The 12,676-nt window shown below is 47.4% G+C and overlaps 1 protein-coding gene across 1 annotated transcript; it reads right to left on the bottom strand.

Annotated features, from left to right (window-relative positions):
• Positions 1–2,733: 2,733 nt before the first annotated feature.
• LOC104958805 (calmodulin-regulated spectrin-associated protein 3-like) lies at positions 2,734–12,230 on the bottom strand. The gene is made up of 11 exons (XM_010786607.1): positions 12,137–12,230; positions 12,006–12,057; positions 11,544–11,605; positions 11,374–11,404; positions 8,356–10,705; positions 6,505–6,626; positions 5,936–6,192; positions 5,694–5,781; positions 5,118–5,215; positions 4,912–5,030; positions 2,734–4,189 (listed from the first exon to the last, which is right to left on the bottom strand). The coding sequence occupies exons 1-11, from the start codon at positions 12,219–12,221 to the stop codon at positions 3,842–3,844; spliced, it is 3,612 nt and encodes a 1,203-aa protein (XP_010784909.1). The 5' UTR covers positions 12,222–12,230; the 3' UTR covers positions 2,734–3,841.
• Positions 12,231–12,676: the final 446 nt, after the last annotated feature.

Raw genomic sequence — 12,676 nt, 5'->3', positions numbered from 1 at the left:
ATGCTCCTTTAAATCATTCTGCAAGTTATTCCTCCTCACAGTTACATTTATATATAATCCTTTCTCATCATGTCTGGCTCTCTACGTGATTTGTGCCGTTTTAAATGTAACCAGATCAGTCTGCCAGCGTTCACTTCTCCAACAGCTGGGCAGACCCTCCTCTCTCCAACAGCCGGGCAGACCCTCCTCACTCCAACAGCCGGGCAGACCCTCCTCACTCCAACAGCCGGGCAGACCCTCCTCACTCCAACAGCTGGGCAGACCCTCTTCACTCCAACAGCTGGGCAGACCCTCTTCACTCCAACAGCCGGGCAGACCCTCTTCACTCCAACAGCCGGGCAGACCCTCTTCACTCCAACATGAGAGCAGCTCGGCCCCTCGGACACACGGAGCAGCAGGAGGTCCACACGGAGCTGCAGGAGGTCCACACGGAGCAGCAGGAGGTCCACACGGAGCAGCAGGAGGTCCACACGGAGCTGCAGGAGGTCCACTAGGAGCTGCAGGAGGTCCACACGGAGCAGCAGGAGGTCCACACGGAGCTGCAGGAGGTCCACACGGAGCAGCAGGAGGTCCACACGGAGCAGCAGGAGGTCCACACGGAGCAGCAGGAGGTCCACACGGAGCTGCAGGAGGTCCACACGGAGCTGCCCCGAGGTGAGCAGCTCCTCACACAGGGACTTTGTTCACATATCATTTCATTCCCTTTTTATTATTATCACTAAAACCTGATCATGGGTCTCTCAGGACCAGAGGGCAGGACCCTGGAGAGGATCCAGCTGCATCGTGCAGCACGGCCAACACATCCCTCTGGACACAGCAGGCGTTGACTTTGAAGGACTTCTGTTTTTTTACGATCACATTTCTATTTGCACTGAATGATCTGGATTTATGAAATACACGTCTCAGAGCTCTCTAAGAATGAGGCGATGAGTCTTCAGTTTTCATCTGAGTGGCTCAGATGAAAAGATTGTGTTAAGTATTTCACAGCTCAATGTACTGATGTGGAGATGTTACAACAAGCGATCTGACCCCTGACTGCTGGCTGGATGGAAAGTAGATATTTCTAAAGAGTTATAATTTACTGATATCAAACCATTTCCACTGTTTTGTAATTTATCAACTTCTTTACTCTGTTCTCCTTCTTGTCCAGACTGATCAGCAACTACTTCCTAAACACGTGTTGCTATTGAAAAGCACGTTGGGATATTTACATGTTTTGCAATAGTATGACGAAAAAGATGAACCAACAAACCATAGTGTAGTATTTTGATAAATATTTATGAATGCACTTTGAAAAGAACAAGAGAAACTACAGCATGGTGTGTTCTTGGAAAATGTTTAATCTGTGAAAGTAAAGGAGACGCAGAAACCGTTGAAAGACTTGAATCCAGTTGATTTCACACGTGAACGCTGAAGCTCCGCTCATTACACTCTGCTGCTGGGACGGGGGTCACCAGGGGTCACCAGGGGTCACCAGGGGTCAACCAGGGGTCAACAGGGCCTCTTCTCAACTCTAAAAAGAATTCTGTATTTCCATTAAATATCGTTCCAACATTGACGTTGAATATGTTCTGCTTTATAAAAATATGAGCTGTTTCCTTGTTAGCATTGGCGGACACAACCGAACCTTAACTCAACACCTTTTGTTTCCTGGAAATCATTCTGCACAGATCCATCTCTCTCCATGCATGGCTCCTTCAGGATACCTTTGTAGATGAACCTTTAAGCCGAGGCCTGTGCTGCCAGACAGAGGCTAGAGAGGATCAGTGGATACTACAGCGCCAGGAGAAGCCACACACGTCTGTGGGTATCTTCAGATTGAAGGTACACTATTGAGAATAATGTCAGCCTTATTCTATATTTCAGGAGCTAAAGCTGCTCTCCTTGGAGCCACCAGACTCCATTGAGAGAACAAGCTATCTCCTCCCCACGGGACAGAGCTGGTCGGTCGCTGGCTAGTTTGGTTAGTTGTTGATATCATGTGACCTTGGTGGATGCAAACCAACCCATCTTAACACCGAAGCTCACACAATAAACCAAAGTATCCAGCATGCAGCAGAGACTCCTGTTCTGCAGAACCAGTGTTCTGTGAATGGAGTTTGGTGGCGGCACGGGGCAGGGAGGTAAAGCAGGGAGCCTGTGTACAAATACACACGAACTATCCCTCTAACATTCAGAGAACTGGACCCATTCCTTCAGAGACCCCATCCCAACAGAGAGCAGCTCAGGTGTTATCACATCTTTAACATGATATCAGTTCAGTGTTTGATTGGCCTCTGACGCTCGTACCCACGCAGCTCAATCCAACGCTTGACATCGAACCGTGCAGAAGCATCACACACCTCCTCTGCATCAGACGCTCATCTCTCATCTTGCAGAACATAATGTGCTTTGATCTGACAAAGGCATTTCCTGTTGTTTAGCTGGATGTATAAAACTCAGGAGACAGACAGGGGTCATGTGATCGGTACCATCGGGGTCATGTGATCAGTACCATCGGGGTCATGTGATCGGTACCATCGAGGTCATTTTATCAGTACCATCGGGGTCATGTGATCGGTACCATCGGGGTCATGTGATCGGTACCATCGGGGTCATGTGATCGTACCATCGGGGTCATGTGATCGGTACCATCGGGGTCATGTGATCAGTACCATCGGGGTCATGTGATCAGTACCATCGGGGTGCTGCTTCTTGTGCGACCTCTCAAACATCACAAACATTCCTCTGCACTCTGTTGTGAGTGTTGCTTTAATTTAACAACAGAAAGTGTGCTGTCGACATTTCATACACATTAACACGGGGCGTAGAAATGATGTTTATAGTGTTTTGTGTTTCTGGAGTTCTCCAGCTGATCCTGTGAGGGCGATGTTTGGCTCAATGAACACATCAGAAGTTTCCTGGAGCAGATTATTCGACAGACTTCATCCAAAAATCCTTTACAAAAAACTCACCCCATGGTCAGTCAGTACAGAAGAGCATCAGGGCCACACGTTTTCCTGACATCACAAATGTTGACTTTTGTCCCAAAATTCAGATTTCTTTTTTCGTGAATCGTGACATGACACATTTTTCTCCAAATGTTGACTTTTTTCTCCGAATTTTGTTTCAAGAACTTGAATTTTTTTCTCTCAAAATTCCGATTTATTTCTTCAGAATTCTGACTTTTTTCTCCGACCTAAACATTTAATTAGCTATTAGTCAGACCTCAACATCTTTTCACCTGTGGCCCTGATCCTCTCCTGTCAATACATTTCTTAATAATACTGTGAATAACATTTCAAAAATCATCATTAGATCTAGAATCATATCGCCGTTGCACAAATATTTAAAATAATCACAACTAGTCGTCCCCCCAGATGGTGCAGCCGTGTCACATGACGTCTCACCTGCATATAAACCACATATCTAGAAGCTTGGTGCACGTGTCTGACCTGGAGGTGACGGCCTCCTTGTTGGCCCTTCCACTTCCTGCGCCTCCTGCTGCTGTTCATCATTTTTGAGTATTGAGAAAAAAGTCAGAATTTTGACTTCTTTCTCAATTGTTTTTTATTTTTCACCGATTTTTGTTCCAAAATTGGGATGATCTTTTTAGTATTTTGACAAAGCACGTTTTAGATTCTTTTTTCTCTGAATTAGAATTTAGATTTTCTTAACTGTCTGACTTTTTGCTCAGACCTGAAAATGTTTTAAAGATGATCAATCCATATTAGATCCAGAATCATATCGTAGTTGCACAATTATTTAAATAATCACGTCTAGTCGTTATCCCCAGATGGTGCAGTCCTGTCGCATAACGTCTCGTCTTCCTATAAATTGGAAACACTTTTCTCCGAGCGTCTCACTTGGAGGTGACGGCCTTCTTGTTGACAATGGGCCTGCGACTTCCTGCTCCTCCTCCTGCTCCTCCTGCTCCTCCTCCTGCTCCTCCCTGCCACAGGCTGCCAGGGATGGTGAAGGCGTCCACGCTCATGCCCATGGTCTTGGAGGGGATGGCGCTGAACTGCTTCCTGTCCGAGCTGTATTTGTAGATGTGCTCCACCTGTGCTGAGCTGACGGAGCGCGGGCCGACTCCAGTCAGACGAACCAGATCCTGAGAGTCCGGGTTCAGGGTGTAAACGCCCCGAAACTGACAGCTGGAGTCCCTGAAGAGGATCAGGAAGTGGTGGGCGGGACTCTTCTCCATCTCCTGAGGGCGGAGCAACAACATCATTATACCTTTATCTGCCTTTAGTGTTTCATCTTTAATTGGTGTGCAATATGCATTTTGTTATTTCTATCACCAGACATTTCTCTGGCATTTTGTTTTCCACACACAAATATAAGACCCTAACTCCCTCCCTGTGCATAAGACATATAGATACATAACAACAGTCCCAGACTTTATTTAGCGACCCAAGTGAAGATAGTCTACCCAGAAAGCAACATGTTCCTCAAAGACTGAATAACCACTCCAGAGATCTGAGTATCAAACAGAGCGTCAGACGCAGAGACAGCTCGGTTTCTACGGAGCTACGACGTCACGTTGTTGTTTACGTCCGCGGAGACATCTTGTTTACGTCCGCGGAGACATCTTGTTTACGTCCGCGGAGACATCTTGTTTACGTCCGCGGAGACATCTTGTTTACGTCCGCGGAGACATCTTGTTTACGTCCGCGGAGACATCTTGTTTACGTCCGCGGAGACATCTTGTTTACGTCCGCGGAGACATCTTGTTTACGTCCGTGGAGACATGTTGTTTACGGGCGACATGTTGATATATCTTATAAACATGACCAGAGACACGGTACCACAGAACCCCCTGGTATTGAGTAGACATTGAAACAACTGAAGTGAAACCTCTTTAATGCACGTTGGAAATCACATGAAGGTTTAAACAGTGAGTGTTTCTCTGAGAGTAAAACGCCGTACCTCCACGATCTTGTTCTTCTGCGTCTCGTTGACCTTCCCTGCGAGGCAGCAGCGCGACAGGGCGTTGTGGATGATGAACTTGTTGGACTTGAAGCTCGGCTCTTTGAACAGTTTGGGACCTGAGACACAAACACAGGCTCCGACCTGAGTACTAACACAAGTACTTTGACAATACATATACTCAATAACAGGTATTAGTACTGCACCTGTGTACTCCGGGGCCGCTGAGGTCTCACCGTCTTTGTCTCCGTTCTGATTCACCAGTTTACTCGGAGTCACACAAACTAAGGGCGAGTCAGGACGACTGGGGGAGGACAAGCAAATCATTTCTGTTTTATATAAACGCAGAGCTAACAATCCAACTACCTTTAACCTGGGACCGTTAACATAGCATCATGCTAATGTTAGCACAGGGCATAACATGCATACATATCTATAATATATCAAATGATCAAGCAAAGGGACTTCTTTCTTAATTGCAATTTGAAAATACATCATTTAAATTCTTCATAGAAACTTCTAGAAAGAATTGTATTTACATTTAGAAAGGTGTTGTGATATGGTGACATAGCATAGCATTAGTATTAGATCATTCATCTACCATGCTATCCACTCAGGGAGACACAATGGGAATACAGGAGCTTTTGTATGAATATCAATCCATTCGATGTTAGGAGAGATATTCCACTTGAGCTCTAAAGACACTCCCATCCCTGAGGCTGTGCTGCGGTGATAGTGGAAGTAAATATGAGTAAAGTATATAAATCTCTGCAGCAGTTTACCTTGGGGCTTTCTTGGGGGGGGTTCTGTTCCCGGGCTCGTCCGTCAGGTTGAGGGAGGGGTTGGAGTGGACTTTGGTCAACTTAGCACCTGGAGAAACACACATGAGAAATGAAAACCTGGCTTAGTGGAAAACTTGATTCTGATTGGTCGCTCAATTGTTTTTGAGGACGGAGAGGCCCTAATCATCTTTTTGGGGTTTCCCCTTTCCGGAACGACATTCATAAAACGATGGTTTCAGTACCCGTGGTTCCCTTGGCCGGACTCAGAGACAGCTTGGTCTCCTCGCGGGTCATACTGCGGGGACGGGACCTGGTCTTCTTCCCGGAGGATCGGCCATGACTGCTCAGCTTCTCCTGGAGCATTTTGTCAAAGTTGTCCATGATCTTGAGCTGATGCCGCCGATCGTACTCCAGTCTCGTGAAGTTCCCCCGCCTGAAAGGTGTATCTGGAGGAGTGGGGGAGGGGGAGGTGTGGCCTGCCGGGGGGGTGGAGGAGGGTCTGAAACAAAGAGCAGTGGGGTTACTTTTACATAAGACTACTAAACACCTGAACGTTTTAAAGAACATCCATAAACATTCATCTGTTTGTATTTAGCAGATGATCTATCTAATATATCAATCCATCTATAAAGACTACGTGCACATCTCAAAACATTCTCTTGCTCTAGTTGATCTGTTTCATTTGTTCTATGTATATTCATGTTGCTCTGTTGGAGGAGGACTCCAGTTCATATCACTGTAGCTGCTGAGCTCATGATGATAAGGCCTTGAACCACCGCTCCACATTCATCTACAACGAGGACGGTGTTACCTGTTCTCCCTCTCCTGCTCGTTCTCCTGCCTCCTCTTCCTCAGCTCCTCCGCTCTCCTCTGCTGTTTCTCCAGAAGCAGAGCTCTGCGCTGGGCCATCTCCTCCTCACTGTGCACATCTCCCTGCAAGCACACAACCAGCATCATAAACACAACCAGCAACACAAACACAAACACAAACACACACACACACACAAATGATGGTAATCGCCGCATTCAGCTGTAATAGACATGTCAACGTGATGCTCTGCTCACGGATGAGCATACAAACTGTTAAGATGATGACCTTATGTGTGTACATTTTTCTTTTTTTCTTTGTGGGGGTCTGCCCCCAAAAAACAGTTTGAAGTCCTGAGAAAGTCAAATCAGACGGGGTGTAAAACTACACTGCCCACAGAAAGTAACCACTTTGATTGAACTAGGCCAGCAGGAGGGCTTTCCACTGGATCATAAAGTATAAAGAATGCATGACTGAAGGGATGGAGACCATGTGTGAAGGCAAACTAAAAGAGGAAATAACAGGTCAAGCAAATCCCCCTCTCAGATTCCACAGCAACCAGAAGAACAGAAACACTGGCTGGTGATTTGATGAATCAGCTTTGTGATGGAATACAAAATGCAGAGTGCATTTCCTTAGCTGTGGATGAGTCCACTGACAATGCTCAGTTGCTGGTGTTTGTGAGTTTTCATGATGAGGCAAAGGGGGAGTTTGTTGAAGATGTGTTGGGCCTGACGAACCTCAGTGGACACACAAGGGGGAAGACATTTATAAAGCAATAATGGGAATGCTGAATGAAAGAGGGAGCAGCTGCCTTTACTCATAACTGCTCTTAGGGTGCATTCACACCTAATAGTCCGCTCTCTGGTGCGCACCAGACCACAGTTTGTTCCATTGTTTCATTTTCTCAGAAGGTTCGGTTTGCGTTCACACGGCAAAACTCAAACGGACTATAAACTTTAAACACAAGTCATGTGCTCGGAAATGCTGTTCAACCATTGGTCAGACATTAAGGGGGTAAAAACGCAAATCCCTGCAATTTCTAGCGGAGCCTCCGCCATGGAGCATCGGCACTTTGGGCAGGTTATTCTCATGCTGCTGTTAATCTGGAGATCAACAGACGCTAGCGGCCCGCGCATATGATTATATAATCAGACAAGTAAGGAATAATGTGCAGCGACGCGGTCATTATGGGGAAAAGAACACCGACAGGCTGATCCGGAGCCCGACGCCAAGCGGAGGGATCTAGATTTTAGCGGAGGTAATAACGTCCGTTAAAAAACATTATAACGCAAGCAAACGCTCCGAGACCACCTCTTTTAGCGGACCAGAGTCCGGTTGTTTAGTTCACTTCAGAGGTATCGGACTGCGTTCACACCGACCCAAATGAACCGCACCAAGCGGCTAAACGCACTAGGGTTCGATTCAACCGGACTATACAAGGCTGGTGTGAACGCATCCTCACTCTGCCACTCTGCCACTCTGAGGGATCAAGCACAGTGATTTTTTGTTTTTGCAACCTTGTGTTAAGAATCTTGTTGCAATTGTTTAAAAGTTTGAATGACCGTAATAAACGGACCTTTGTCTTATTGAAAAAATTGTGTTTGGACTTTTAAGATTTGTATTTGAGTACCCCTGCCTTAAACCCTAGCTACATGAATTCATGCCTTCATTCCAACATCCCCTCATCGCTACATGAATTCATACCTACATCTCTTCATTTATCCCCTTCCTCCCTCCGTCCGTACATCCCTTGATACCTTTAGCCCTTCGTTCTTCCTTCATCCCTTGATCCCTTCACCCCTGCTGTAATTCAATCTTTGTTCACCTCTATGTTGTTTTGCCATCACTCACCTGAAAGAAGAATCCGATCCCTCCTCTCGGCCCGGGCTCATTCTGCTCAATACTTTCTTCCAAAGTTTCCGTCGGTTCTGCTTCAGTTTCAGCTTCCTGTTCGGGCAAACGACCACCTCCTCCTCCTCCTCCTCCTGCTGCTGCTGCCAGGTCCAGCTGCTGTTCTACGGGGTCCAGAGGTTCAGCAGCGAGTCCTCCAGCAGGTTCCACCCCAGACTCCGTGTGGTCGCTCATAGAATCAGAAGAAAACTCCTGCCCTTCATCGGTCGGCACGTCGCTGCCCCCCTCCGGCCCTCCGAGAGAGGACCGCGACGCCTCAATCACGCTGCATCTTTTCCCTGCGCCGCCTAAAGCAGCAGATAGAGACAAGGACTCGCTCTCAAACGAGCACTCGGAGGGCGCTCCGGAGCTGCTTCTACCTGTCTGTCGGTCGTGTCGAGGTAAGACCGGCAGCCCTCCCACATCCTCCATGTCTTCCAGCTCAATGCTGAACTGAGTCGGGGTCTCACTGGAGGCCGTGTCCGAGGTGTTTCCGTCGTGTTGCGGCTGCTGGACCCCCTGCAGAGAGTCTTCAGGCGTCCGAGGCCCGCCGATTCGGAAGGAAGAGGACGACTGATCCTGATACTTGCTGGGGGATACCCGCCTCAAATGGGGGAGGGTGTCCACGTTATGTGTCGGTGCCAAGGCCCGGTTGTATGTGGGAAACTTTAGTTCGGAGGGTCTTGGGTGAGGCGGATTTTGGGCACGAGGGTGGTGCTTCGGGCTGCGGTGAGACGATGAAGACTGGATCTTTGTGCGGGGAGTCGGGCAGGAGGACGACATGATAGTCTTTGGGGAGGCGGAGAGGGGAAGAAGGTGAGAGCGCCGGGACGGGGAGTCGGCAGCACCGGGATCAGGGATCACCCAGGCCTTGCTGATGCTCCTCGAAGAAGACTTGGTTGGGGTTCTCGGAGGTGTCTTTGTCGGGGTGTGAGGGGGTGTTTTGGCGGTACTTCTAGGTGTAGACTTGGACGCGGTTCTGGATGTGTTTGTGGGTCTTTGGTTGCTCATGAGTTGCTGCTGCTGTTCTGTGAGTTTCTGCATGTCCTTCTGTAGAGACTGCAGAGCTTCACTCAGTTTCTGCACCACCTCGTTGCACTCCACGAAAGCAGCTTCTCCGACCTTCTCTGGAACCTTCTTACTCTCAATGGAGAATGTGACCTGCTTCTCTAACCGAGGAGGGTTGGATGCAGACGGCTTCTCTTTCTCCTTCTCTTCCCTCTCCTCATCCTGTTTCAGTTGCGCCTCCATACAAGTGAGGCTTTCCTCCAGGGTGAGACTAGCCTCCTCGGCTCCCGCCCCTCCCCCCTCTCCTTGCTCTCTTTTCAGTTGCAAAAAGGCAGTTTTCCCGAGCCTCTGTCTGTGCTTGGCAAAGATGGCTTCGATGCGTCTTTTTTGAGCTTCGATGCTTTTGCGTTTTTCCTCCAGACGAGCGCCTAACTCCCAGGCCTCAGAGCCCGGTTCAGGGCCTCTGGAGCCGGGGCTGTCCTGGTGTCCCGGTGCCCCTGCTGGGGTGGAGGGTGTGTTTGGAGTCCCTGGTGTTGTTGGAGCAGAGGCTGACTCCTCTCCAGCAGCAGCAGGCTGTCTTCTTCTGTGATCCCGGCGCTCTGCAAAGCTTGTCATGTGTGGACTGTTGCTGCTGTTTCCCTGCCGTCCGCCGCCTGGTCGCATGTTCCCCGGGGCGTTTCTGGGCGTGTCATCCGACGCTTCAGAGGAGTCAACGCTGCCATCTCGCAGAACAGAGTCGTCATCACGGGACATATCGGAGCTCCGTCCTGACCTCTCCTTCCTCTCTCCTCTTCCTTGCCTTTCATTGCCTCCCGCTTCCCCACCAACCGGCCGATGGAGGACTCCGGAGCGACAGGGAGCGGAGCTGCTGAGCTGATCCTCCTCGGGGGAGTGCAGGAAGAAACCAGCCGGGGCTCCTTCAGGACGTAACCTTGGCTCAGGTCTCGATCCCAACACTCCTTTTCCACTTTTCTCTGGTGTCCTTCCCTTCTTGGGGGTCTGCACCACCTGCAGGGCCTCCTCGATGGTGGGCAGTTCTCCCAGGGGCGTTGTGTGGGCGTAAGGGCCCCAGGACGAGCGCTGCGATGGGGCTGAAGCGCTGACCAGGTGGCTCAGTTCCTCTGGAGGACCGTACGGGACACAAGGCTTCCCCGGCACAGAGGTGGTCATCGCTGGGATGCCGGTGGAGAGGCTGTCGTTGCTGACAGAGCGAAAGACAGCATCTATGGGGTTTCCCATCACAATGTCTACATCACTGTCCAGCCCGAATGGGATGCTGAACGTCACGGCGGACAGAGGACGACTGCAAGGACGAACGGATGGGTTGTGAAAACAAGAAAGGCAGAGACAATGAAAGTCAAAGTAAGAATTAAAGAAATTAAGATAAAATATGAATGTACAACATGTACTGTACAAACTGCATGGAGATCTAAAGTAGGGCTGGGCGATATATTAATACCGTATTAAGGTAGTTAGATATGAGACTAGATTTGGTCTTACATATTGGATTTCTTAACATCGCATTCATGTCAGTTTCTGATCTTTTATTGCAAATGTTTATGTTTCTATGAATAAGTATTTATTTTATACTTATATGGTGCAACTGTCACTAAACCTTACCCCCCGCTGGGATAAATAAAGTATTTTGATGGAGTGATTGGTTGATTTATTGATTGATTGGTAGATTGATTTATTGATTGAGTGATTGATTGATTGGTTGATTGATTTATTGGTTGGTTGATTGATTGGTTGGTTGGTTGAATGATTGGTTGGTTGATCGAATGATTGATTGGTTGATTGATTGTCTTCCTATGTTTCTACCAATAATTAGCTTTCACTCCCTTCATCATTAAACTACGGATAATCCAAATAATAATAATTTCATCCCAATTTTGAGGTACTTGATCAGAATTATTGTGATATTTGATTTTTTTCTCCATATCGCCCAGCCTTACTTTGAAGAATAACTACCTGATTTGTTTCTTTGTCCAACTTTTATTTTCTGGAAAGACACAAGAAGAAAAGATCTCAAGTTAAAAAAGTCTATTAAAGAATGTGTTGCTTACATTAATGATAGAGATTAACTAAGAACATTGTCCGAGGTCTTGAGAACTTCTACTCCACTACTAGGTATTTATTACCTGGTGACACTGGGGAGCTGATGGGTACAAAGGGTTGTTTGAAGATGAAGGCAGGAGAACCACTGAAACAGAGAAACACAGTAAAGTTATGTTTATTTACAACTCTCCACAAGAGACCGCTGGTCTGGAGGTCAATGGTTGTCTGAATGTGTTTTTGGTCCAACACTGAAACACGTCATCACTTTATTCCAGAGAGTCTGTAACCTTTGCGGCAGATTTCCATCAGACTGTATGCTGTCTCTTTAATTCAATTCAGTTTGAAGCCACCCATAGTTTATAAAATAATTCAAACGAGACACTGAACCTGAAACTAGTTCCCCTTCATTTCTCAAGTTCTTTAGATTTGTATTTGGTTTCGGCTAAATGAATACTGCAGTAGTAAAGGTCAGGATTGATTTAGGATCTCCATCCCATCAGAGAGCGCTCCTGCCTGGTTTAGGGTGTGTTGGGGGGATGGTCTACCTGTTTCTGTTCCCGCCCATAGGACTGGTGCAGTCCAGTAACCCCGAGACATCTGAAAGACAGAAACTGCAGTTTTAGGGACGGTGATATTTATGGTTGGAGAAATAGAAGTGTTTTAGCGCCACACAGACCTGTGAGGTCGATGGGTGTCACCGGCTGCACAAACTCAGGCTTCTTCACCTCGAACCAGTCGAGCAGCTCAGCTATGAAGCTCATGATGTTCAGCTGAGGAACAGGAGACACCAGGTGGAGGTGTTACAAAGGACACACACAAAAACACATGACTGTGGGCTCGTTACAAAGAGAGTCGCAAAAAGATTAGATAAGATTTCAAACGAGTTGCTACGGATACGCAATAAAAAAACATGGTGACACGTCAACAGTTTTGCATTCCTTCCTTTCATATTGCTTCCCACACACTGTACTAATGCATCTGCTGTATAAAAGTATATCAGGTTACAGTATATTAAACAGTATATTAATATCAGTTTGCCGTATATTAAAGGTCACCTAATCTAAATTCACTTCTTCATGTGTCTTCCACATCAACATGTGTCCCCTCTGTGTTCAGAGACTCTTTCAGGAACAAAGACCCTCTCTTCTTGTCCTGATCCATCTGTATAAAAACCTGTCTGAAAATCAGCAGATCAGAATTTGGTCTTTTTGTGATG

The sequence above is a fragment of the Notothenia coriiceps genome, unplaced genomic scaffold (assembly GCF_000735185.1).
Source record: "Notothenia coriiceps isolate Sejong01 unplaced genomic scaffold, NC01 NC01_scaffold00029413, whole genome shotgun sequence".
In the NCBI taxonomy this organism is placed as follows: domain Eukaryota; kingdom Metazoa; phylum Chordata; class Actinopteri; order Perciformes; family Nototheniidae; genus Notothenia; species Notothenia coriiceps.
The sequence above is the reverse complement of the archived record's forward strand: the minus strand, read 5'-3'. Positions and strand labels throughout refer to the sequence as shown.